The 24915-nt window shown below is 41.7% G+C and overlaps 2 protein-coding genes across 5 annotated transcripts; one reads left to right on the top strand and one right to left on the bottom strand.

The window, feature by feature from the left end:
* The first annotated feature begins 717 nt into the window (after positions 1–717).
* On the top strand, positions 718–4263 carry PDC (phosducin). The gene is made up of 3 exons (XM_014884294.2): positions 718–793; positions 2482–2642; positions 3739–4263. Exons 1-3 carry the CDS (start codon positions 733–735, stop codon positions 4261–4263), a joined length of 747 nt encoding a protein of 248 aa, XP_014739780.2. The 5' UTR covers positions 718–732.
* A 4296-nt stretch (positions 4264–8559) lies between these two features.
* ODR4 (odr-4 GPCR localization factor homolog) lies at positions 8560–24876 on the bottom strand. 4 transcript variants are annotated; one of them, XM_014884303.2, is made up of 14 exons: positions 24744–24876; positions 23607–23740; positions 23377–23508; positions 22905–23000; positions 21674–21780; positions 20117–20153; positions 19854–19994; positions 19191–19286; positions 18665–18730; positions 17237–17365; positions 16505–16595; positions 15314–15499; positions 10271–10363; positions 8560–9732 (listed from the first exon to the last, which is right to left on the bottom strand). In XM_014884303.2, the coding sequence occupies exons 2-14, from the start codon at positions 23703–23705 to the stop codon at positions 9665–9667; spliced, it is 1341 nt and encodes a 446-aa protein (XP_014739789.2). In that variant the 5' UTR covers positions 23706–23740; positions 24744–24876; the 3' UTR covers positions 8560–9664. The 4 variants fall into 4 exon arrangements, with proteins under 4 accessions (XP_014739789.2, XP_014739791.2, XP_088026314.1 ...); XM_014884305.2 differs by having other exon boundaries at positions 24673–24875; XM_088170188.1 differs by having other exon boundaries at positions 24793–24850.
* Between the last annotated feature and the right edge of the window lie 39 nt (positions 24877–24915).

Here is a 24915-nt window from a genome sequence, read left to right as displayed (position 1 = left end):
TGGGATCATGTCCTCAATGGGAACACTCAAAATAAATGTGTTTCTCCATCAAAAACGCCCCTGTAAGAAACAAAAAGGGTGTTGGTGAATCACAGTGCCCTGAGAGTGTCATCTAGCTCTTTGGGTTGCCTGGTTTATGGAAAGGGTAGAACAAGAAAATGATTTTGATTTATAACCACTATCAGTTTGCTGTTTTGCAACAAACACGGCCCAACCAGCTCCATGATATTCAGAGGTCTCTTGCACCACATGTTCAAATATTTGGCTCCAATTTCTGTATGTGAAATGAGCAATTTGGGCAACCTTTAAAAAGAAATACTTAGAGGACTTGGAAAATTAATAGGATCCCAGTTCCAAGACAGATTAAAAAAAAAAAAAGGTAAGAAAATACTCAGTACATATTTCTATGGCAGGAAGTTTTACACCCACTATTTCCCATGACCATGTCCCTGATATTCTCCAGTGACTGGGAAGGAACAGCATAACAAAGGAACCCTCACCTGAGAATCTGGCCAGACACATTTTTAAGGAGACTGACATATATCCAAATTGCTTTCTGTGGGTCAATGACAAGCTCCATAATTACCATGTGTATTTTGATCTTCACTGATAGTCACCAGCTACAGGAAATTACACACTGTGCTGTGCCTGCTGCAAGTTTATCCCTTTACTATCCTGTTATTAACTGTTCTCCCTTTGGGACTTGCAGCATCTCCTACTCCAGCCACTGAAATGGAAGAAAATGCCAACACCAGCTTGGAAGAAGACTTTGAAGGACAGGCAACACACACAGGCAAGGAAACTAACTGGGTTTTCTTCCCAAAAAATAAGTTAAATTGTCAGTGTTCACTGGGGAAGCCCAGAATTCCTGTTGTTCCAGTGGCCAAACCTCTTGCACAAAAACACTGGTTCCAAAGGCAATGAGAAGGTATTTTGGGGCAAGTGACAGCCCCCATGGAGGGCAGGTAACACCAAACATTGTGCTGCTCCTCCTCAAACCTGAAACAAAGGGCAAACGCAGGGGACACTTGACAGAGCCACCAAGAGCCATGGCCCAACATGGCTTCTGTTGGTTTATTGCCTCACTCCTGTGGTTTATTGCTTCACTTTGCTCTCCAGGGGAAGAGAGAAGACAACAAAAGAGCAACAAAACCCACACTCCCACTTTAGAATTAGGTGATAGCATTTCACTGGAAAGGCAAAATGATTTTTTTCTTCTTACAGAAGGAACACTGCGCTAAAAATGCCCCTTGCGGCAAACACAGCACAGCATTTAGAAGCTTTAAAAGAGGTCACTCTCAAAATGATCATTCTTTTTAATCCAGTGCTCCATCACCAGGATTTTTATAAGTAGTGATACTGTGTTCAGCTCTACAGCTTTTCCACCCCACTGCCAGGTAACAGGATGCCAATCATTGCCTCCTTCTGCTCCAAGGGCTTCTTTTCCTTGGAGCTGTAACGAGTGCAGTTCTTGTAATAACTCTGGGGTGCTTTCCCTACCAGCCTTGCTGCTGTTGGCCAAGGTTATGATATATACACAGGTTGGATGGAGGTCTGAGCAACAAAGCTAGTGGAAGGTGTCCCTGCCCATAGCAAGGAATGGAATGAGATGAGCTTTAAGGTCCCTTCCACCCAAACCATTCTATGAAAAATACATACATACATACATATAAATATATAAATATATATATATATATATATGCACACATATACACATACTGCATCTCACTTTCATCACATCTTCCTTGTGAAAATGAGGGCTGCTTACTCGGCCTTTTCTAAATTTTCCATAGGAAACTTCACCTCTGAAAACACTGAAATATTCTTTGGTTTTGCTTTATAATCTGAGATGTAGTTTTCATTTTGAAAAACAGCACTGGAATTTTGAAAATTTTTTTCCCCTATTTCAAAATTTAAGCAGGTTAATCAAGCAGCTCCAAAGACCGAGATCCGCATTAGAATTATAATAATCATTTGCCTTATGGGTTACTCTTCCAGTGCAACAGGTATTGTTTGGTGTTTTTAAAAATAATCTCAAATATCCTGCATTCTTGGTTTTACACTGAGTCCTTATGCACATTTAATATTTAAATTTTAATAAATATTTAATTTAATATTTAAATACTCTGTTTATAAAGAAATCAAATATTTGTCTACAAAACACCACCTTTGGCCAACATGGCAGTTTTATCATGTTTCAGCATCCTCATCCATATTAACTGCTCATGTAGTTCACCAAAATCCTTCCAAAGTATCCTGATAGGAACTAGATCATCAAAGAGATGCAGGTGAGAAAAACCCTCTTTCTTTCTTTCTTTCTGGGACACCAAAAGCTCTGGTTCTCAGCACTCCTGGAGAGTTCTTTGGAAAGAGTAGGGACAGATAAAATCCAGGCACAGAATGACAAACCAGCAAAGAACATAAACTTCTCAGGAAACCTCTTGTTGCAGCCACTTTCTCAACCAACTTCATCTCTCTTAGGGCCCAAAGGTGTGATCAATGACTGGAGGAAGTTCAAATTAGAGAGTGAAGATGGAGATTCCTTACCCCTGAGTAAGAAAGAAATGCTTAGACAAATGTCTTCACCTCACAGATCTTTCAGCAGAGATGATAAAGACACCAGAGAGAGATTCTGCCGTAAGGTAAGAGAAGCAAAAGGAATTGACTTTGGCTCCATATAAAACATGCCTGGTTTAAGGTAGAAAATCTTGAATTTTCAACTCAATTTCTGTGTAACTTAGCAGAACTTTCACAATGCAGACAGAACACATATGCGAAACAATGGAGCTGGGGAGGGGGCTGGAGCCCCAGGAAGGGCTGAAGGAGCTGGGAAAGGGGCTCAGCCTGGAGAAAAGGAGGCTCAGGGGAGCTTTCTGGCTCTGCACAATGCCCTGACAGGAGGGGACAGCCAGGGGTTGAGCTCTGCTCCCAGGGAACAAGGGACAAGATGAGAGGAAACGGCCACAAGTAATTCCAGGGGAGGCTTAGATTGGATATCAGGAAAATTTCTTCCCCATAAGGATGGTCAAACATTGGAAGGGGCTGCCCATGCACTGATGGCATCACGATTCCTGAAAGAATAAAAAAAAATAGGAATTTGGTGCTCAGTGACACAGAGGTAGATTGGGCAGTGCTGGCTGGCTTAATGGTTGGACTTGATTATCTTAGAAGGCTTTTCCTACCTTAATTATCAGCTCTGTGATTCTCTTTATCCAATCCTACCTCAAGCAAAGGGTAACTTCAGTAAAACCAGCAGTGTATTGCACATCTATCACAGCACAGCTTGACCTTTCTGCCTTCCTTCCTTCCCTGCCACAATGCTCTATCCTTGGTTAATGCAATGGAAAATTTTCAGCAGGTTTAAAAACCTATTAGTCAGGATAGAGCTCTGAGCCTGAACATCACTCATGACCATTTACTAATTCTGAAACAATGGGAAACCAAACCCCAATAACACAGGAATTAAACCTGCCCCACTATTGGCATAATTTCCACCAACTCTGGGAGATCCATAAATTTTTGCCAAATGTGGCCACTGCCACATCATCGTGTATCATCATGTTGACAGGCAAGTGTTGAAACAGGATCTCCACCGGTCTCTCAACAAGACCTCCCAGAGTCACTGTAGGGAGTGATGGTTCCTCTGGCTCAGCTTTTGCTGCTCTCCAGACAACAGGTGTCCCCATTTCAGCTCCATGGGGTTCCCAGTCACTAACCTCACTCTCTGGATATCCACAGATGAGCATGCAGGAGTACGAGTTGATTCACGCCGCGCAGGAGGACGAAAGCTGCCTACAGCAGTACCGCAAGCGCTGCATGCAGGACATGCACCAGCGGCTCAGCTTCGGGCCCAAGTTTGGCTTCGTGTGCGAGCTGCAGAACGGGGAACAGTTCCTAGAGGCCGTGGAGAAGGAGCACAAAACCACCACGGTCATCGTGCACATTTACGAGGACGGCGTCAAGGGCTGCGAGGCCCTCAACAGCAGCCTGACCTGCCTGGCAGCTGAGTACCCCACCGTCAAGTTCTGCAAGATCAAGGCCTCCAGCACGGGTGCCGGGGATCGCTTCTCCAGCAATGTGCTCCCCTCCCTACTGGTCTACAAGGCAGGGGAGCTCCTGAGCAATTTCATTAGTGTTTCTGAACAGTTCAATGAGGAGTTTTTTGCTGTGGATGTGGAGGCTTTCCTAAATGAGTATGGGCTGCTACCTGAGAGGGAGCTTCCAGCGCTGGGAAATGGCACGGATGAGCCAGATGTTGAATAATTAGAGTCAGAGTCCTCACTGCCTCCCTTTCCTCTTCATTCAGCTGTAAATGAATGTCAGTAACATCCATCCCACTTAGAGAAGGCTGTCTTTGCTGACTTACTTCTAACAAATGAAGATATAAAAATTGTTTAATTGTTAGCATGTGAATTCTACTTACAACACAAACAGCTGGCAGTCTTGTACATATTTCTATGCCGGCCACAAGTAATAGGAAGAACAGCAGTGATATTTAAGAAATATAGGAAAAACAAATTCAAAACTGAGGACCCACGCCTGTCTAGACAAAGCATAAGTCCTTCATTTCAGTGGGGACAGGAATGGTCCATCTCTCTGTGCACACAAAAAGCCATCTCCATGCTCTGGAGTTAAGCAAGTCCTGGCTCCTGATTCACTTATACCAACTTTGGCAAGAACAAGCAATTTTAAGGGCAGACAAATAGCCCAAAGTCCTTCCATTCTTAAATGGCTCAAGTATCTAGGTCATTATTTTATTCCACATTTAATACTCAATACTGATGCAAAGAGAGAAGTTAGATCAGTGCTTCTGTAAGTTTTTCACCCAAAGAGCTGACACAGACACAGCATTGAGCACAGATGAGCAGCAGCATTTAAAATGCCTGTGAGTTTCTGGAAAAGTATGTTATGTTTATGTAATAACTCTGAATAAAGCTTATTAGCTCTCAAAACCTGCCATTGGAAGTATGAAATATATTGGTAGTACATAACCTTACCTTTAAAAACATATGAAATACTAGTAAGTACTCACTAGATATTTACTAGACTCAAAGTTCTAAGTTTTGTTAAAGGGAAGCTGCTGAGAACTACAGTTTAACAATCTGACTGAGAGAAAGACATGGGGTAAACTCACTATAAACACTCCTCTCTGATACAAAACAACAGAACATCAGAAGTACTTCAGTGACTTCTGCACACTGACAAAGCTAAAGCTGGATTTGACTGGGGATGGAAGTATCTGTATCTTACTAAAAATCTTAACAGCACAGATTATCTGATAATATTTGAGATTATCAAAGTGTTAAAAAACGATTTTTCTTTTTTTTGGTCTTTTTAAGGAACTATCAAAATTGCTACTTTTAACAGTTTTGCCATGGATCACTACTTTAACAGAGGTCCAGAAACCTCATGTCATGTACACTAAGCAGTACAAATTAATTTCCTTATCTCTCATACAATCTTCTTTAACCTATAAAATAATTCATTACTTTATTACATCAAGAATTCAATTAGTATATTCCCAAGATGTCATGATATCCATGTTAGAAATCGCTGAGTGAGAGATTGCCCCAAGTCTTTCTGATGGAACTCCAGAGGAAATAATCTTTTCCCTTAGAGCAGTCCTCTCTCCCCTTACTGAAGCATGAAGTTGACCCCTCAGGTAGTCACTTTCATCCTAACATTTCATTTGTCTCTTCAGAATATTTGCAGATCGACCATTTGCAGATACACCCAACAGCATGAAAATCTAATGATCTTACAGGAGTTTAGGTAGAAAATAATTATCTTTTGTCCATCACAAAATTAATTTGTTACACCAAAAAAATCTCCATGTAAGTTGTGGGAAATTAACTTCTGTGAGAACTTTCCCTCTATCCAACTTGGTTTAAAAGCTATTAGGCTGTACATCAGCAGCCTCATCACATAAGCTTCATTTTTTTGAGAACAAGGCTGAAAGCAAAAAACCCCAACAATAACACCACAGAAGCTGCACCTGTAGCTACTCTAAGAAGTAAGATGAAACTCCAATTTAAGAGACAGATTAAATGTGCTTAAGCAGGATTTTCTTCAACCTGTAATTTAAAAACCAAAATCAAAGAGCAAACATGTGGCACCAAGCCTCAACAGAAGCTCGTGACTAATGAAGTTGCAAATAAAATTCTGATCACAGCATTTATCAGTTTATACAAGAAAAAACCCCAACCTTAAAAACAAAAAGCAAGATTTGACTCAAACATTTATTACTGTATGAAGGTTTCTGAGTAACAAACAGTAAATGCTTCAATAAGCACATGGGAACAGCCTTCCTGCTACCCTGGGGTGTGGTTACTCTTCTTTTTGATTCAAAGTCACAGAGACCCTGAGTCCCCAAATAATTCTGATGGAGCAGAGGAGGGAACAAATTATCACTGGTGTCACTGCTGCTCAGACTGAGAACAAAGCCTCTGGTAGATGCCAGTGTCCTGCTGTCATCTGGGACAGTTCTTTTTCCTCCCAGCAGCCTGGACAGGGCTGTGTGTTGGATTCAGTACAGAATCATTTTGATAACACACTGATGCTTCAGTTGTTGCTGAGCAGAGCTTACCCCAAGTCAAGGACTCTGCAGTGTCCCAGGCTCTGCCAGCGAGGAGCTGCACCAGAAGCTGGGATGGAGCATGGCCAGGACAGCAGATCCCCGGGGCAGAGGGATATTCCACACCATGGCATGCCGTGGCCAGTGTGCCAGCTGGGGCAGGTGGCCAGGAGGGGCTGAAGGCTGCTGGGGCACGGGCTGGGCAGCAGTGGGTGGGTGGTGAAGGACTGCACTGTGATCACTCATCTGTATGGCTTGTACTGCCCTCTCTCTTTTTGTTATCTCCCTTTTCATTATTATTATTACTACTATTACTATTATATTGTACTTTATTTCAATTATTAAACTGTTCTTATTGCAACCCAAGAGTTTTATCTTTGTTCCAACCCTCCTGCCCCTTGCCCCAGAGAAGTGAACAAGCCCTGTGTGGTCCTTAGTTGGCAGCTGGGGTCAAACCATCACAACCTGTCACAACTTATCACACCAAATGCTGCCCTCAGATGTGAGGAATTATAAACCTCAGTGATCAAGACCACTGAGGCTTTTAAAACTACATTTTAAAACCCTATTGCATAGAAAATAATGATTTTGTAAAACTATTTAGAAGGACCTGATTTTCAGATGTAGAAGTCCAAACCATTCCTCTGAACTCTTACATATTAAAATAAATATTTATCTGCAATCATGGACATGAGCTAACAAAGCTCAGTATCAATCACAGTGGAGTTTTCTCAGACTGAAAGCTGTGGAGTATTATACAGGAAGGAAAAGGATAAACCTACAATAAAACCTGAGCTAGCTATGCAGTAGTCAGGAAATAGATTTTTTTAAAGGCTGTTTCCCTTTTCCTTACACAATTTTAATTTATCCCAAAGCCCTCATTTTCTTATGCTATCAGTGGTACAAAATGGTACAAGAAAGGATGGGACAATGAACTCCCCTCTTGGTTAGTCCTGTAATTCTTAGACAAGTGAGAACTCGCTTTCTTCAACATCCCCTATATTTCCTCATGGCAGGATGACTGGAAGGCTCAATCTGTAGGTACAAGTCAAATTACTCATTTTTTCTTTGATGGGGTTGATTAATTTCTTATTGCACAGATGCTACTTCAAGTCTCTCCTATATCATACCTAAAATCTCCACCAGAGCAACTTCTTTCTTCGCCTTCTTCCAAACCCAAATTGGAAAATTAGATCCCCCAATACCTAGTTAGTTCTAAACAGAAGGATTCATTAGACCATGACCTCAAAGAAAAGGATCATTTACTAAGCACTGAATAAACTTGCAGAGAGGAAGAGAAAAGAGGAAGAGTTTTTTGCAAGAGGATCCCTGGAATAATACATCCCAACAAGCTCCATTTTTGACACCACATGTACTAAACAAGAATGACTATAGGAAGAGTGTTTCAGGACAATTTTCTTCTCTGGTGTCAGAGATGCTCTACTTCACTTCTGTGGCTGAGTTTTGTGTAACAGGCAACTAAAGAATAATCATTTTGTATTTTACCTCCAAAAGCACACCCTATTCTCAAAAAAAGAGCCAAAAGGCAGCACCGTTCTACTAACTACACCCCTATTCCTCCTTCTAACAGAGACTGTAGCACAGCAATTTTTAAACCAACCATATTCTGAAGCATGTTACAAAATTACTCCCATTTTCTCAATAACCCTCAGCCTCCCCTGGATGTCATCCTACCTCCTGATTCCTGCTTCCACTCACTGGCACAGAATAAAAAGCAACTATAAAGCCCACAGCAGCTGAACCCAGTGCCTCCATTAAAATACTCACCACCTTCCTCCAGGAGGCCCCACTTGAGCAATGTTGAGCACAGAAGATCAACACTGTCTTTCAAAATATACTTAAAACACTAAAAGCAGCTCTTTTTTTCGAAACAGGTAAAAAACAGAATACAGAGGTGAGGTAACAGTAGTCAAGACACCTTTCTGAGAGTTGCCTTTAATAAAGGTATTCCAGTACACACTTGATTATGCTTTAGAATCAAACGGTTTATTTTTTTTTTGTGTTCCACTGCCTTCAAACAAAAAAAGAAACTTGCATTGGTATTAAAATGCTTTTAATTCTTTTCTGTTGCAGTTCAGATCCATGTAAGCATCACATTTTATATACAAATTATCTTTATTAGCCTTACCAGAATTCATTCTCTCCTTCCACCTTTCTCATGTCAAGTAAACATGTAACTGGCCAACATCCCCAGGAGAATCTCTCATAATGGAAAGCTCTCTGTCTATAATCTAAAAATCCCGATTAGCAATAATTTTGAAAATTTGCCTGTATTTACAAGATAACCCACAAGGCCTGCCTAGGTGTAACTGTTGCTGAAATAGTTAAAATTCCAAGCTAACAATGACTGTATTGGAGCTGGAGACAGAAATCCTCATCAGGAGGCACTGAGTCAAAGGCAGCAGCATACACACAGCTCAGCAATGCCATGCATTTCATTCATTTCTGAGTTCTCCAGTCTTGAACCAACCTATCTACAGGCTGCCTTGGTCTAGTCTTAAAACTTTCAGAAACTATTTGTATGCATTTTATGCTAGTTAGCCAGTATTATCTAAAACAATGCATATGGTGAAATGCTGGCTTTACTAAAACTAATTTTCCCCCCAATTAACTGTAATAAAATAATATTTCCCTTAGCAAAGGAACACTTAAAGCAGGAGTTGTCATACCAAGTCATTATGCAGGTTTTACCAATACCCTGAGAAACACCAGGAGTAGCATTTTGTATTAAAGGAGCCAGGAGGAAGAACATGAAGGTTCTCTATTTGTTTAAGGGAACCTCCCTAGAAAATATCATCATCATTCATTTATACAGAGTGACAGGGTTAGTTTCTTGTAAACCTGATTCACCCTCTACTTGATTCTCTAAGTGCATAATTCTACTTGATTTAGGAAGTGTAGGATAGAACAAGGTAACTGAACCTACTATTACAGTTTACATTGCACATCTACCTGGTGAGATATAGGCAACAATTCTTAATTACTAATATATTAACCCCAGTTATTTCCATCCTGTGAACGGCCAACACTTCCCAGGAGCTGTGGTGGCTGGAGTTTAATCACTGGAGATCAATCACTGAAGTAGTTGAAGGAGAAAATCGATGCCAGGACTGCAACAGCAGCTGCCACGACCAGCCCTAAATCCAGAGGGAACAGGCAGTGAGGGAACAGCAGCTCAGACAGCAGCAGGCAGGGAGGGGAGGGTGGGTCAGGGGAATGAGCACAAGGAGAAACAAAAAGAGCTACCCCAAAAACTACTTTTATCAGCATTCTCATTACCGATGCAGCTGAGGAGACACACAGAAAACCCTAAAACACCTCAATGATGATTTTTACATTCAAAACAAACACGTATTTACTGCTCCTATTTAATCTTCCAGTTACTATAGTGTATTTATAATAATTAATAGAAACCAGAAGCAACTGCTTTGTTGACTAAAGTGTAACTATTTCAATACAAACAAACCCAGAGATAAGAGGGCTGTATTAAGTGCAGACAGATCTGAGAGCTGGATGAGGCAGCATCATGGAGAAGTGCAATGGAAAGGAGAGTTCTGTGGCTGGTATTCCCTGAATTCCTGAGCTGAGAATTAGGATGCTGTGGGAACTAACAATCCTGAAAGGGGCCACTGCAGGTTATGGACTGCCAAAGCAAAAATCTGGGAAGAAACATACCCATATTTTGTTGGAGCTTCAACAGCAACTTTGCTTTTGTTGGCTGTGCCAGTTGTGTGTCACTTGGGCTGTCAGTCACTGGGCAAATATCAACTGCATGGAAATCAAGGGAAGAAGGGAAAAATTAACAGTTGTGTTTTACAGTGAATTAATGCAAAAGGACAAGAACTTCACATCAACCTTATAAAGTGTATTTATGGCAGAAAAAAACCCAGTTTATTGCAGTAGAAGTGTACAACAGCAGTAGCACAGTGCTAAACTATGCTGTATGGATGGAAGGGTAAAACTAAAGAAACAAAATACATTTCAGGAGTTTCTCTTCCAAAACTCATTTTCCAAATCCTGCTTCCAGAGTAACATTCCCAACCCTCTTTGCATAGCCTGGGAGAATTTGACTGCTCGAGAGAGAACCATCAAAACGTACCATTAAGCACCTTCCAAGATCAAAGGCTCCTTTCAGAGCCATCTGTCCCAAGTTCAGGATACATGCAAATTCCACTGCCATGAGAGAATGAGCCTAGCAGCACTTCCCTACCCAACAGACAGAGATGCATTTTTCCAAGCACAGAAGTTTCTTTCTGAAGACCTAAAAATATCCTTTCACAACGGGCATGGAGGACTCATGCATCTTTGGAATAATTACGAAATCCCTTGTCTGCCCAGCCAGGATGTGAGAGAGCTTGAGTCTATTTCCAGGCAGATGGGACTCAAACCTGTATCTATTTCCTTTGCAAAGATCTCCCTAATCCCTTGGCTATATCCAGCTTGTTAGAGGGGCAGGAAAGAAAGAAGGGGATTAATCTCCAGTCCTTCAGCCCAGCTTGTTTGAGCCACACAGAGCCACCATGGAATACACCCGAGTGACAAGACTGCGTGGTGGTGGTGGGCTAAAGGCCTTCAATCTGCAGCATTCCCGTTCCAGCTTGGATTACAATTCAGAATCTACAACCACAGGCACCTTCTGTACAAGCAAAGGGTAAGACAAAGTGTTTGTCATGGCAGTAAGAGCTGCAAGTGTCTGGGAAGAATGAGACAGGCAGGCCCAGATAAAATAACAAGCCTAACAGAGTGGTCAGGAGACAAAACCCTAACCCCCAGCAGTACCAGGGCTTAGAAGGCATGGGACACTGATTAGAATAAAAACAGATCTCAATTTCCACGCAGGGGTTGTCCATCAGCAATAAATCACAAATTACATGCTTGAGTAATAAGGCACATCCTTTGTGTGATTCATATGCAAATGATTCATGAAGTACTTTCTCTGTCATTAGTTATGGTAGAAATGGATAATCTAGACGTGATCAGAAAGGTTGTTTCTGTTGAGTCATGGGGATAATTATCTTCAAAATCTCCTTAAGTCAAACTTGCACAAGACCTGTTACACAAAAACACCCAAACTAGGCTTTTAAAACCTGTCTTTTGGTTTTTTATCCCTAAACCCACCACATTGGTACAGGATGCACTGCTGCAGAAAAATCACTAACTGTCTGATTTGAAACTCAACAGGACAATGAGATATATAAAGACATTGCTTGGAGATCTCTCTGCAAACAGCACATACACGTAAAATCAAGATAACAATATTTCAGTGCAAAGTGTGTTTTTTTGAAGAGAAATTATCAAATATCCCACTGAATCCCACTGGTCCTCAATGAGGCCATGGCTAGATCATTATTTTCTTTGTGTCACAAAAACACTCCCTCAGCTGCCTAAAATTTGATCATAAGTCTTCAGCTAGTGTAGAGGAGTTATTAATTGTTGTAATACAGATTTTTCAGCAAGTATCTTAACTAGCATGGAGTTTTAAATGATCCCACTTTGGGATAATCTGACTGCATTTTTTTGGCAACCTCTGAAGTCTAGCTCCAGCAGGTTCCTTTCTGCTGCATATTTGGTGAGCAGGTAGGATGGCCTGTGCTCTCTAACTTGAGGTTTCTTTGTGCCTCCCTGTGCTGAGAGGACCTTTGGAGGCTGCACATCACAGCAGCTGTACATTCCTCACCTGTTCAGAGGGAAAAAAAAAAAAAGATGAAGAGAAAAAGAAAAAAGAACCACCCTTGAGCTATTTAGTTACCACAGGCTTTTATGCTGTCACATTCTGGAAGATTTGCATGTGGAGCAGCAAAATCACACAAAAGAGTTTTCATAGCAGATGTTTTCTAGTACCAATCAGATGAATTTTAATTCGTCAGTCTCCTAACCAAGATGGGGAAGTGATTACGACTGCTGAAGTTTTATTTCTGTCTATCCACTCAGGGTATTTATCAGCCTACCCCCTGCACCAAAGAGAAGCAGGGATATAGTAAAGCCAATCAGAAATGCAGAGCTTTCAGTAGCCTATATTAGAGCACTAAATACCTTGAAATTACAGTGTTAGAGCTATTTAAGGCATTCATTTATAAATAGCTCAGGGTTTACTTTCTGTTTTCCACATAGCAATTTTAAATCATGACCCAGTGGTGTCCCCACTGAAGAACTGTACAAGGAGTCAAGAGACTAAAACTGCAGGAGACAGCAGGAGAGCCCAGGTTCAGTAAACACATAAAACTGACCTCAAAAATTAATGTTTTGACTAAAAGCTGCTTAAAAAATAAATCTTTTTCTTATACTGATTAGATACTCTTCTTCCAAAGTGCGTATTTTAAAGAGCAACAAAACCCCAAATTATTTCAAAACCCTGCTCATGTTCTTGAATTTTAGAGAATTCTTTTCATCAGTAAAAAATTATTTCTTTCAGTTTCCCGAGAACCTCAGTATGAAACAGCATTTCCAGTTAACTTGAGGTAGGTGCCTCAGACCACAGGAACTGTGACACAAACAGAAAGGCTGATGACAAAATTCCCTACAAACCAATTACTGAATATTGACTATTATTAACTAAGTTAGAGCTAAGCTTAGAGAAACAACACATGCTTCTAAAGTCAAATTAATGCACTGGAAAAGGCTTTGCACAAGAGAAACCACAAACTCTCATTATAACACAAAAACATGTTCACAGCAATACTTTGACATTTCATACCAAAGCAACAATAAAAATCAAATCCCGTAATTAATGGGGGTTTGTTTTTAGAATGCAGAACACTTTGTATGCCTTTAACAGGACTTTCTAAAATTACCTTCCTGATGTGATAAAAGTGTATAAACAACTTGTGATTTTAACTGCAAGTGACTGATGCCTCAACATTAGTTATCAGAATCAACAGTACTGTGCTGACAGCATTATTGATATCACTGCTATTAACAGAGCCCATTCCATGGACAAACTTTATGGTGGTCACCAGGACAAGGCCAGGCTATCCCAAAACCCCCTTGCATGCTTTTTCCTCTCCTCTTCTGTGCACTTATTTTGTGTGTTTGGGGTTTTTTTAAAAAGAAAATACACACCTACTTTAATTTGCTTTTCTTTAAAAAAAATGGAATATAAACCCCCTCAGTTAACTCTACAAGCAGCAGACTACAAGAACACCCAAGCTCCTTTTGTGGCAATCACACCTATTGTTGGCTTTAATCTTTGGGATGCCCTGCTGTGAGTAGAAAGGTGTTTCCTTCCTACCTGCAGCTCGCAGTCTTACATAAGCAATAAAGATGAACTGAATCATCACCTCTCTCCTCCCACACCTCTCTCCACTGCTACAACAATACTCATTTGCTTTTCTAAGCTACACTGATTCCTTAAAGCTCAGTAGTAATTAGTTTTAGGAGTATTAAAGTTACTCTAATAATGCCAGAGAGATTTTTATTGGCTTTCCTGTTTTCCTTGAGGTTCCTGTACACCTCTTGCTCCTCAAAAGGATGAGTCAGTTCACAGTTAACAGGTCTAATTAAAGCCTAAGGGGAGCTGATTCATTTAGAAAGACAAGAATTTATGGTTAGCTCTGAAATTAGGAAACTCAAAACTCCCCCCAAGTTAACATGTAAGCCAAGGAGAATATCGATACTCTCAGTTTACCCTGCACAGCCAGTCATGGTCACATTGCCCAGTTTCTGTCCCTAAATACCAACATCAAAAAGTGTTCATAGTTCTTATGTGAGAATTAGTGTTGGATTTTTTATTTACTTAAATTATAACACTGGAACCTGCAGCTCATATGCATGTTGATGGGGGAAAAAAGGGGAGTAAAATCTCTTCCATAAGACCATAGGAAATGTTTTAGGTGCATTTCAGTGTCATATTTGAATTCTACATTGAAATCAAGACTGCAAGGGAAAGAAACCCAACAGGGAATTATATAGACCAGACATATTCAGAAAGAGGAATCCAGTAACTAGATTATGGCAAAATATTAAAGGGAATATAGCAGTCTCATAATCAGACCATAAATTTGTAAGACATTCAGAAGAAAATGAAAAGTGCTCTCAATTTTGTTCGGTTGAACCACAAATCTTCAGGTTTGGGTACTGCATTTGGTACATAAATTAAAACACTCAGAATAAAGAAAGATATTTGGCGTTTCTTAAAACATCAGGTTTAGCATGAAAACTTCTTGAAAGACACATTAGACTATATGAATGTTTTGCTAGAAGAATTTTTAAAGTGTTTTTAATTCTGTAGTGAAAAACCAGTAGAATTGACTAAATCACTCAACTTATTCCAACTTGTCTCAAAACTACTTAGCACTAAAAAGATGAACTACTGAAAGTGTGGACATATATATTCGTGTAACAAATTCGTGTAGCTTTACAGGGTGTTTTTTTAAGTGTTTATTTGTCAGTAAAGGATCCCCTCTAATTCATGAGCAGAGTGGCACATACAAACCTTGGTTAACCATCTCTTCATGTTTCTACAGCAGCTCATGGGCTGCAGCCATAGCTGCACTGAAAAACCAAAATATTTGAGAGGAGAAAGAAGTCTGTTCCAAGAAACTGTAAGAAATGAGACCATTTCCCACAATATATTTAAACTGTAATGAATTGTTATAAATCCTTAGAGCTTCATATGAAGTTGACTTTAGGCATATGCATAGCTGGATAAAACTGATCTATGCCCTTATTCAGCATTTTCCTAGCCCCTGACCCAGCCTGCCCTGGTTATCAGATATTTACCTGTGCTAATGTCCTCAGCTATGTGCATATCTTCAGCTTGCACAGGCTGATCCAACATCTCCACAAAACGTTCCTGGATTTCTCCAGCAGCCTCATCACCAAACTTATAATCACTGAGCATCACAATGGATCCAGCAACTGGGACAAACAGTCTCTGAGGCAAGACATGATATTCCCTCTCAAAATCTAAAAGGAAAGAGGGAGAAATACCATCCCAATAAAAGCCTTGACAGTTATGATAAGATTCCTTCATAATCTCTGAGGATAAGATAAAGCCATTGCAAAAGAAGAACTCAAGGTCTCTGTGTAGAAACCCTGCTCTGAGACATGTCTGGTTTAGTTGGCTGCTATGATATGGATTTATGTCCTTACATTATTAGTCTCTCCAGAAATACCCACGGCAGCTCCAAAACAGACAATAAACGCAAAGTAGAGCTTTTCTCCTGTTTGGAATGACTTGCAGGAGTGCTCTGGGAGATCCTGCAGGTAAGAGCTCCCCGAGGAGCAGGATTTCACCAGCACAAATGATTGCAGAGGTGCAACACTCAGAGCCACAAAGTTCGGGTGCCACCTAGAGAGTGGACTCAGAAATACGTGCAATGGAAAAGGCTCTTTCTGCCCAAGATACTCCCATTGATTTGTCAATTAACTCTTTTTTGGTTTTAACAAAACAATAAGACAACGACACCACTGCACTGACTTAAAGGAGTTTAAAGAGTCGCGGCATGAGCTCGGACATCTGGTCTCTATCAAGTTTTAACACACCTCAATATTAATAGGAACACCATACATGGATTTAAAAAATGAAAATAGAAATGAAAATTTAAAGTGTGCAAGGTACAGTTGGAACTTCAGAGACAAGAGTTTCAACTAGAGAAGTTTTAAAAAAATCACAAAATTTCTAATGAGTGAGGAAGAAGCTGGGATTGCATTTTGCGGTCACAGGAACTGAACACAAACATGGAGCAAAAGCTGTGATGCCAAAGGACACAAACTTAACCAAAAATTTCCAGATTTAAGAAAAAGTCAAGGCTGACAAGCAGCAATTATACCTTTTACTTTTTATTCTGCTCTAACCATATGGGAACTTCACTATAACAGAATTTTCTACAACCACCAAAATTCACTGCAAATATAAGTTGGTGGACGGTTTTTTGCTCGTTTGGTTGGTTGGTTTTTTTCATTTCTTACTTTTTTTCTGAGGTCCTTCATTTAAAATCAGATCTTCAAACAGTATTTCACACCGATCACTCAATGTATTTATTATGTCTCTTTTCAAAGCCTGCAAGGACACAGTAAAATCATCAGGAATATCAAAGCTATTTGCAAAGCTTTTAACCAGGAAGAAATAACCAAAGAAGCCCCATACATTAAACCCATGATGAAAGAATAGCTGTTTCCCAGAAAATAAAAGTAGTATGAATTTTCAAACTAATAAATAAGTTTATTAATAAAGAGAAGCTAACATCAAAAAAACTGGTATCAAGAAGGAAAACCACGAAACAAATGAAAAGCTAAGGAAAGTTTTAGGATTGTTGGGATAAGAACTGACAACCTCTAGATATTTATCAGTAAAACCAAACAAAAATAATCATGAGGCATTGACTCAGTAAGGAAAAAAATAAATTACTCAGCAAGTAAATCTGAATGTTACCTCTACAAATATAACACAGTCTTCAACTTTTTTTAAAGAGAATTCTTTGACAATTTGTGCAAAGACTCCCCAGAGCCCAACCTTAACCACAGCACACATAACCTCTAGAAGAGAAAAACTAACAAACTCCACATGGATGGTTTCTAAAATAATCCCACCGCCCAGTATTTTGACCCCAGTTTAGACCATTCTGGCAAAGAAAAATCGGTATGCCAAGTCCCACGTGTTTCAGAAGATTGTTTCTGTTGGACTAAGACCCTGCTCAGTACCTGAATGGCTTCTTTAACCTTGGGCTTGTTGCTATGGATGTAGGCCCTGCACTTCACAGCTCCCCGGAGGTTTATGGAGCCACTGCACACTTGCACCGTCGCTGTGGACCTGGCACTGGTGCCCTGGCACTGAAGAACAAACACAGCCACTTTTATCCCAGGCCCAGGCACTTGCAGCAGAGTCACTAAAACCAGAACCAGCAAACCGATAGTAGGTGCTCACACACAACCTGTTTCCCCCATCACGTATAACCAATTTTCATTTTAGTTATTTATTTGGTTAGATAAGACTGGAAATCTCTTTTCTATTATGGAAAATGCATTTATCTCTCCAGGTGTTTCAAAACACCTGTGTCTATGAGATTTTAAAACTTTCCAGGCTTGTGGCAAATAACAGTATTGCAATTGACAAATCTTTTTCAGACTTTTTTTGAACAATGACGTTTTCATGTTTGCCATAATCAGTGTAACCCAGGGTGTGCTGGGAGTCATCCCATCAATCAGTACCGAATTATACACGTGGTCACACTGAGAACTGCATCAAACTGTTGCCTAGAAATCTCTCCCTAATTACCACAACAAGCGTGAGCATGAAGCACTCCAGGACAACACCTAGAAACACCGGGATGCACAACTTCCACACCAACGCCACAAACCACTTCTGCCAAAAAAAGTTTTCCTCTCCTTGCAGCAACTAACCTCAATACAATAGACAGTAACAACAAAAGAAGCTGAGATACTAATGGAGTCTTTAAAATGGCGTTGGAAACACTTCTAGTTTTACTGAACACAACTTTGAGAATCCAGGAACCACCTGACAAAACATAGAAGGCTATGAAACAATGCCTGGACACATTCGTACTTCAGGACCTAGACTGGGGCACCAAATTCATGGTTCTTTACGATTCTGGCAGGGAGGAAGCTCCTGACATAGATCCAGCAGCTCCAGATGATGATTCAGCTCACAGGATCTGTGCCTTAATCCAGAGCTGGCAGCTGAACTTCCGACAAAAGCATCCAAGTGAATGTCCAAGCTAGCCAGGGCAAGCTGTGGATTGAAGTGTGGGGGTGACTGTGAACTTCAGATGCAAAGGTACTTGAAATCAATGTACACAGGTACCTACAGGTATCCTACTACCAAAGGAATTAGTCACAGGACTTCTTTTCCATAACCTGTTTTCCAGTCTTTCAGCTATACTATGCAATTCATGGACAACGTGGTTATCACGCCACAAGAATTTCTGAAGGCACAAAATATGCAGATCTGTTGACAATCAGTTTCACATTCAATATCCAGGTGGGAAAAAAAGTCTTAGGAATAAGTGAGCAAGATTTCTAGACAATAATTCAGAACCTTGTTATTTTATTTTTTCCTCTATTTTATAATTTAAAGGCAAGCTGATAATTTGCAAACCACTAAAAACTTACCAGCTGTGTCAGAACCTTGACATCAGAAAACTGAGTGCTGGGCTGAGTATTTCCTCTGAACTTTTTCTGAGGGGAAAAAAATTCTTTGTGTTATGAAACAGGAAAAAAAACTCCCTGAAGCAGTCTCCTCACTACGGCATAGTGTGTTCCCTAGTTTATAGCCTTTGAGAGAGAAAAATAGCACTTAGAAACCAACCACAATAGAACTACAAAAAGGAGAGATGAATGCATGAGCCAACAAGGTGACAGACGTAGGTCTTTGGAATGTCATCACCCACATTCACATCTCAATCCTTGCCCCGTAATAGGAACATTTCAGTCATTTCACACGTAATTACTGCGTTCACACTGCCCGAGGAGGGAGGGGCAATCTGCAGGAATGAAGCTGAGAACAGGAGCAGTTCTGTGTATTGGTTACCTGGAACAGCCAGTCAGATCAACAAAGACTGCACAGGAGATGTCTCAGTCACACAGAGGTTCAACCATACATCTATTAGAGCTCAATTCCTCCTTTTTTGGTACTCACCTGTCCTTCCAGCAGTTCTGTATCCTCATCTTTAACTTGGCCATTGATCAGAAAAACACTGTCTTCGATCTGTTTTGACCATCGGTTTAACCCATTCTTTAAAGTAAGTGAAAACAGAAAAAAAAAATCACAACAAAGAGGAAAGAATTTCACTGAAGGGTTGGACAGTACCACGCTGAAATTTATAGAAGTATGTGTTTTAATAGTTACTCTGAGAGTTTTAAAGTCTCTGAAAAACCTGTTTTTCCAAAGGTAAACCTTAAATGGACCAAATTCAGAACAAATTAAGAAATAAGCATTGCAAAATACTGAAGTGCCACCCTAGCGATTTGGGGGTTGTAGAGACGGTTGCAGCACATTGAAAGTCAACTCATAGCAAAAGCACCCCATAGCCATGAATTGGCTGTAACCTTTCACCAAGTAAGGCACCAGAGAGGTTACCTGGGACACTCATGACAATTATTATGTAAATCTGAACAAAGGAAACTTCTCAATGAGCACAGCAGAAGCTTACATTTAAAAGAGGAAAAATTGCTAAACATTCTCCACTGATTAGTCCTACTCCTCTCCTGCACTCTTCAACTCTTCCTCTCTTATGTAATTTTCAGCAGAGAAATGAGTATGGTTACTGGTGTGTAGGAACTGGTGCAGGCAGTGAGTTACCTTGGTATTCTTCTCCAGGTCGTGGTTGGGGGAAGTAGCAAGAAGTGGAATGTGGATGTTCACATTTACTGTGCAGCTCAAAGCTACCCAGGAAGCAGTCAGAGCACTCTGGTATTTCCAGTCTGCTGGTTTAGCTGAACTCTGAGAGCAGAAAAAAAAAGCCATAAAGCATCTATCCAAAGCACTGTATTGAGGCTTTTTTGGGTTTTAGCATTATTTGCCATGCATTAAAAGCTGCATGCGACACAGCAGGACAAGCTTACCTTTGGGTCCTGCACATCGTAGGTTCGGCAAACTACTCTGTGCTACTTAAAGAAAAAGATCCAGTGAAAAGCAAGGGAACAACTAAGAACAATTCACAATTAACTTTGTCCTCTACTAAACTTCCTTGTAGAGCTAATTTATGCTTTGGAGCAAGTCCTCACCTTTCATCAGTGCAAAAAAGTGGGAAAACATATGCCTGTAATCTCCAACTACCACAGTGATGCTGTGTCATCTCTTACAAACAAATTAAGATCGGTATATATTGACAGAAGCACCAAGGCACCAATTTGTAATTTGTCCTCATCTCTCTCTCCTCTCAGACAAAAATGCTTGCTTTCTCTCCTCCTATTATGTCATTGACTGCTAGTACTTATGGGAACTTGAGAAAACAAAGGGTTGGCTGGGCCCAGGTAAAAGGAGAGCAGGGGACAGCTGCCAGCTCGCTGGCTCTGCAGCTCCAGAGGACACGCTGGGAAGCTGCTGCTGCTTGGGGAAAGGAATTCACCACAACCCAGCCCGGAGCTTCTTCTGCGGGGTGAGCCTCTGCTCACGACAGCAGCCCCTGAACCGAGACCTTGTTATTGCCCAGCTCGCTCCAAGGGGGACCATCCCCATGTGCTCGGGTGCCCGGGAATGCTGAGCCTGCCTCTCCCTGCCCTGCTCAGAGCCGGCTGCCGCTGCCCTGTCCCCGCCGCTTCTTGGGCGCTGCTCTGGGTTTCTCTGCGCTGCAGCCCCGCAGCCCCTGCCCTGCCGGGACTGCCCGCAGCTCCAGCTGCAGCTGCCGAGCTTCTGAGACACCTCGGCCACCACCCCGGCATCTCTGCTCATTCCTGCTGCTCCAGCTCGGTGCTCCTCAGAGTCCTGCAGGGACACCGGCACCGACTGTCCCAGGGCTTTGTGAAGCGAAGCCTCTCCTCCCTCCTGCCCCATCTCGGCCGGGAAGGCTCTCACGGGGTCCCTGCTTCTGTTTGTTATCAATTCCAGAGCTGTTGTTGGTTTTCTTTGTCTTGTCGTACATACTAGTAAAGAACTGTTATTCCTATCCTCATATCTTTGCCTGAGAGCCCTTCAATTTCAAAATTATAATAATTCAGAGGGAGGGGGTTTACATTCTCCATCCCAAGGGAGGCTCCTGCCTTCCCTAGCAGACATCTGTCTTTCAAATCAAGACACAACATTCTGGAACAGCTCTAGTATTGATCCCACAGGCCTGCTGTGGGATTCCATGCAAGCACCACTGGTAACAGCAATTCAACATGCCAAACAATAATTTAGATGGTGTTTTTCAGTTTATGCAAGTCAAGACTGACTGGGAAAGGTGTAATTTGATGCCATCACACAGACAGACCTCCTAAGAAATGATGGAAATTTTGCGAGGACAAGATGGTCAATAGTCTTAACAATGGCTAATCAGAAATCTTAGTTATTTCAACTTATACATGTCTAGCTGAACTTATACAGCCTCCTCTTCCCTAATTCTTATTTATTCAGTAGTAACTGGATAAAAGAGGTTGGGGTAGAAGTTTCAATCAATAAACCTTGCTCACAAAGGATACTTTTTTGTGGCAGAACAGATTTGAAGTGCTGCTCTGTCTGAGACCTCCTCCTCAGCAGGTTCCCAGAGCCTTCTTTTACTCAAGGACTTTTCCACTGAGAAGATTAGCTAAAGACCAAAAATATATTGCAAAAATACGCACTGTAATTCCTGGAAAATAGTCTTGTACTAAAATTTTAAGTCCAAGCAATATCAAAATTATGCATAAGCAGGAAACACAGCTTACATGTCACAAAAACGTGATGTTAATAGAACATTCTGCAGGGATTCAGAAGCACTTTTCCCCAAAGTGAAAGAGGCTTGTGAAACTCTTAATTTAACTCCCTTATAAACCAAAGCAAGCATACACATTCTTGTGTCCAACCTGTATGCTTTTGTTCTTACAGACATATTACAGTTTTGTGCCTATCAGCTAGGTCAGGAAAGCTGTGCAAAATAGCTACTAATTATAAAAAACAAATCCCCCCCAATTTTTAATTCAGCAGTCACTGATCAGCTGGACACAGCTCACCTTTTAGGCAGTTACCAGTTTCATTAGGCACAACTGAGATGTAATTACACTGAACTGCCAAAATTGACTCTTAGGTCTCAGGCTGCCAAACCTGCTCATGGTTAAAACACTCACCATGATTATATTAGAAAAATGAATAAAATGAACTTATATTTTCAGAACAGAAACCAAATATGGTAGTAGATACCCCAATACTGTAACAAAAATGCATTTTTAGTCTATCAGATAGTTCTGAGTATGTTTTCAATTTGAACTCAAACCCCTAAATCAAGTGTGCACGTTCTAGACAAGATGTTTCTCTTAAAGGAATCAGAATTACAGATCTTTCACTAAAGTAAACACCTCTAAACTGAGTGACTTATTCAGACAAGGAAAGCTAACATGTTAACATCACTAGCACATGTGCCACGAGGATTTACCTTAATATAAACCCTGAGGATTTTTTCCCTAAGCCAGAATTCAGAAGCCACATTCATTAAATACGGATAAACACAGTAAACAGAAATTCAGATTTGCTATTGCAGGAACAAACGGGAGGTTAACAAATAGTGTCCCACAGGACAGGGATTTCTGAGGTTCCAGTCTCAAACCCACACATCAAAGCACAAGGCTTGTGAAATAACTCTACAAAACAACTGCATTTTAGTCAAGTCAATAACAGAAAATTCCTCACACACACAGCTAAAGATGTTGGTGTCCTTCCAGTAGCAACTCCACTTACCTTGCGCAAAGCATTTTGACTGTCTTTTGCCAGCTCTGGAGTTGCAATCATAAACACACCAAGAACCAGCAACCCTCCAGGGAGCATTCTGGACACCTTGAAAAAGAACATTTATTAATAGGATTGGCAATATAGAGACCATGTAACTCGAGATATCAAAAACCACTGGTGAGACCAGTCTGCACCAAGAGCAGAAGTGAACAAAGAGAGACTGATTTTCAGGACACTCTCCATGAAGGAACACATCCTGCAACTGTCTTCCCTTCAGTAATATCAAGTGTCCTTTCATTAGAAAACCTGAAAACAATAAGGGTATTTCTGTTTTAAAACATCTGTGCCCAGCGTGATTAGGAAGGCTCTGTCACTTTGAGAAAAGGGCATAAGATGACACAAGGGCCGAGATCCTTTGTGTCCATCTTTTTGCCCTCCCGTTCCTCCCACCCCTTTGTCACCTCCCAGGGTGAGTTCTCACCTGACTGGCGTGTGTGGTGATCCACTCCTCATCCAGGGATGCCAGCTTGGGAGGGCCCACACTCTCCTCCTGCTGCTGCTCCTTGGGAGGGGTTCGCACAGCCCGAATGACATAGTCCCGTTGTGGGGAACACTTGCCAAAACATCAGTAGAAGCAAAGACACCTTTAGACTAGTGAACAGGGGTTTCCCCAATCCACAGGAATGAATGGAAGGACAATTCCACACTTACCTGCCCTATCAACAGGCCAGTGACATATGGCTTCACCTTTGTACTGAGCTCTGTTAGGTACTGCCCAATACTTTCCTCGACAAGATAAGTTCTACCCATGGCTCCAGGTTTAAGTGAGCTGTTGTAGTTCCAACCTACAAAACACACAATGCATAAAGTGCAAAAAGGTACATACACTGCAATGGGTAAAGGAGAACAAGTCTCACACAAAAATCCTTTAGAATTGTTTGATTGAAAAATCCCTGCGAGGTCATTGAGTCCAACCATTCCCCCAAAGCCACCACTGACCCATGTCCCCAAATGCTACATCCATATGGCTTTTAAATCCCTCCAGGGATGGGGACTCCACCCCTGCCCGGAGCAGCTGTGCCAGGGCCGAACAGCCCCTTCAGTGAAGAAACTTTCCCAACGTCCAATATGAACCTTCCTAGCACAGCTTGAGGCTGTTCCCTCTTACCTGTCCCTGTTCCTTGGGAGCAGTGTCCGACCCCCCGGCTGCAGCCTCCTGTCAGGGAGCTGTGCAGAGCCAGAAAGTCCTCCCTGAGCCTCCTTTACTCCAGGCTGAGCCCCTCCAGCTCCCTCAGCCTCTCCCCAGCCCCTTCCCCATCTCCGTTCCCTTCCTTGGACAAGCTCCAGCCCCTCCATGTCTTTCTTGTCATGAGGGGCCCAACACTGAACCCAGGATTTGAAGTTTGAAATGCCTTCAAGAAACAGTATCTTGCTGCATTATACTTCTGAAGGATGTGCTGTTCCATTTATACAGGGACTTGCTAAATTCCACACGTGTACTTGAACATGCCTTACACCACTTCCATTCCAATTCCCAAGCACTCAAAGCACAGCATCTGCAGACATTCCAATGAGCTTTTGCAGATTCCCCCCCAGAGAACCCAGGACTGGGGACTGCCACAGACTCCCCTCCTTCCCTGTAGGGCTGGTCTGAAAACCCCTTCATGCCTGGAAAGCTCTGCCAAATTGAATTAAGAATTAAAAAGCTGAAGCCCAGGAGCATAGGGTGAGGAAGCAAAGGGCATCCTGAACCTCCACAGGGAAGGTGCACACCCACCTCAACTCATACCCCCATAGCCGGGTCCCCCCCAGCCGGGCTCAGCACTCCCAGATGCCTGGGATCAGTACCTCCAGACCGCCAGGGCTCAGAACCTGCACATCCCCAGACGCTCCATACCGCTAATTTCGGCAGCCGCCCGTGCCCCAGCTGAGCACTGAGGTGGCCGGTTACGCCATCGGGAAGCGCCGCGGCGCAGGGAGATGACGCACGGAAATGCCGAGCGGAGCGCGGGAAAAGGGT

The sequence above is a fragment of the Sturnus vulgaris genome, chromosome 9 (genome assembly GCF_052056855.1).
Source record: "Sturnus vulgaris isolate bStuVul1 chromosome 9, bStuVul1.hap1, whole genome shotgun sequence".
Classification (NCBI taxonomy): Eukaryota; Metazoa; Chordata; class Aves; order Passeriformes; family Sturnidae; genus Sturnus; species Sturnus vulgaris.
Note: the sequence above shows the minus strand (reverse complement) of the source record. Positions and strands in the feature narration are given on the sequence as shown.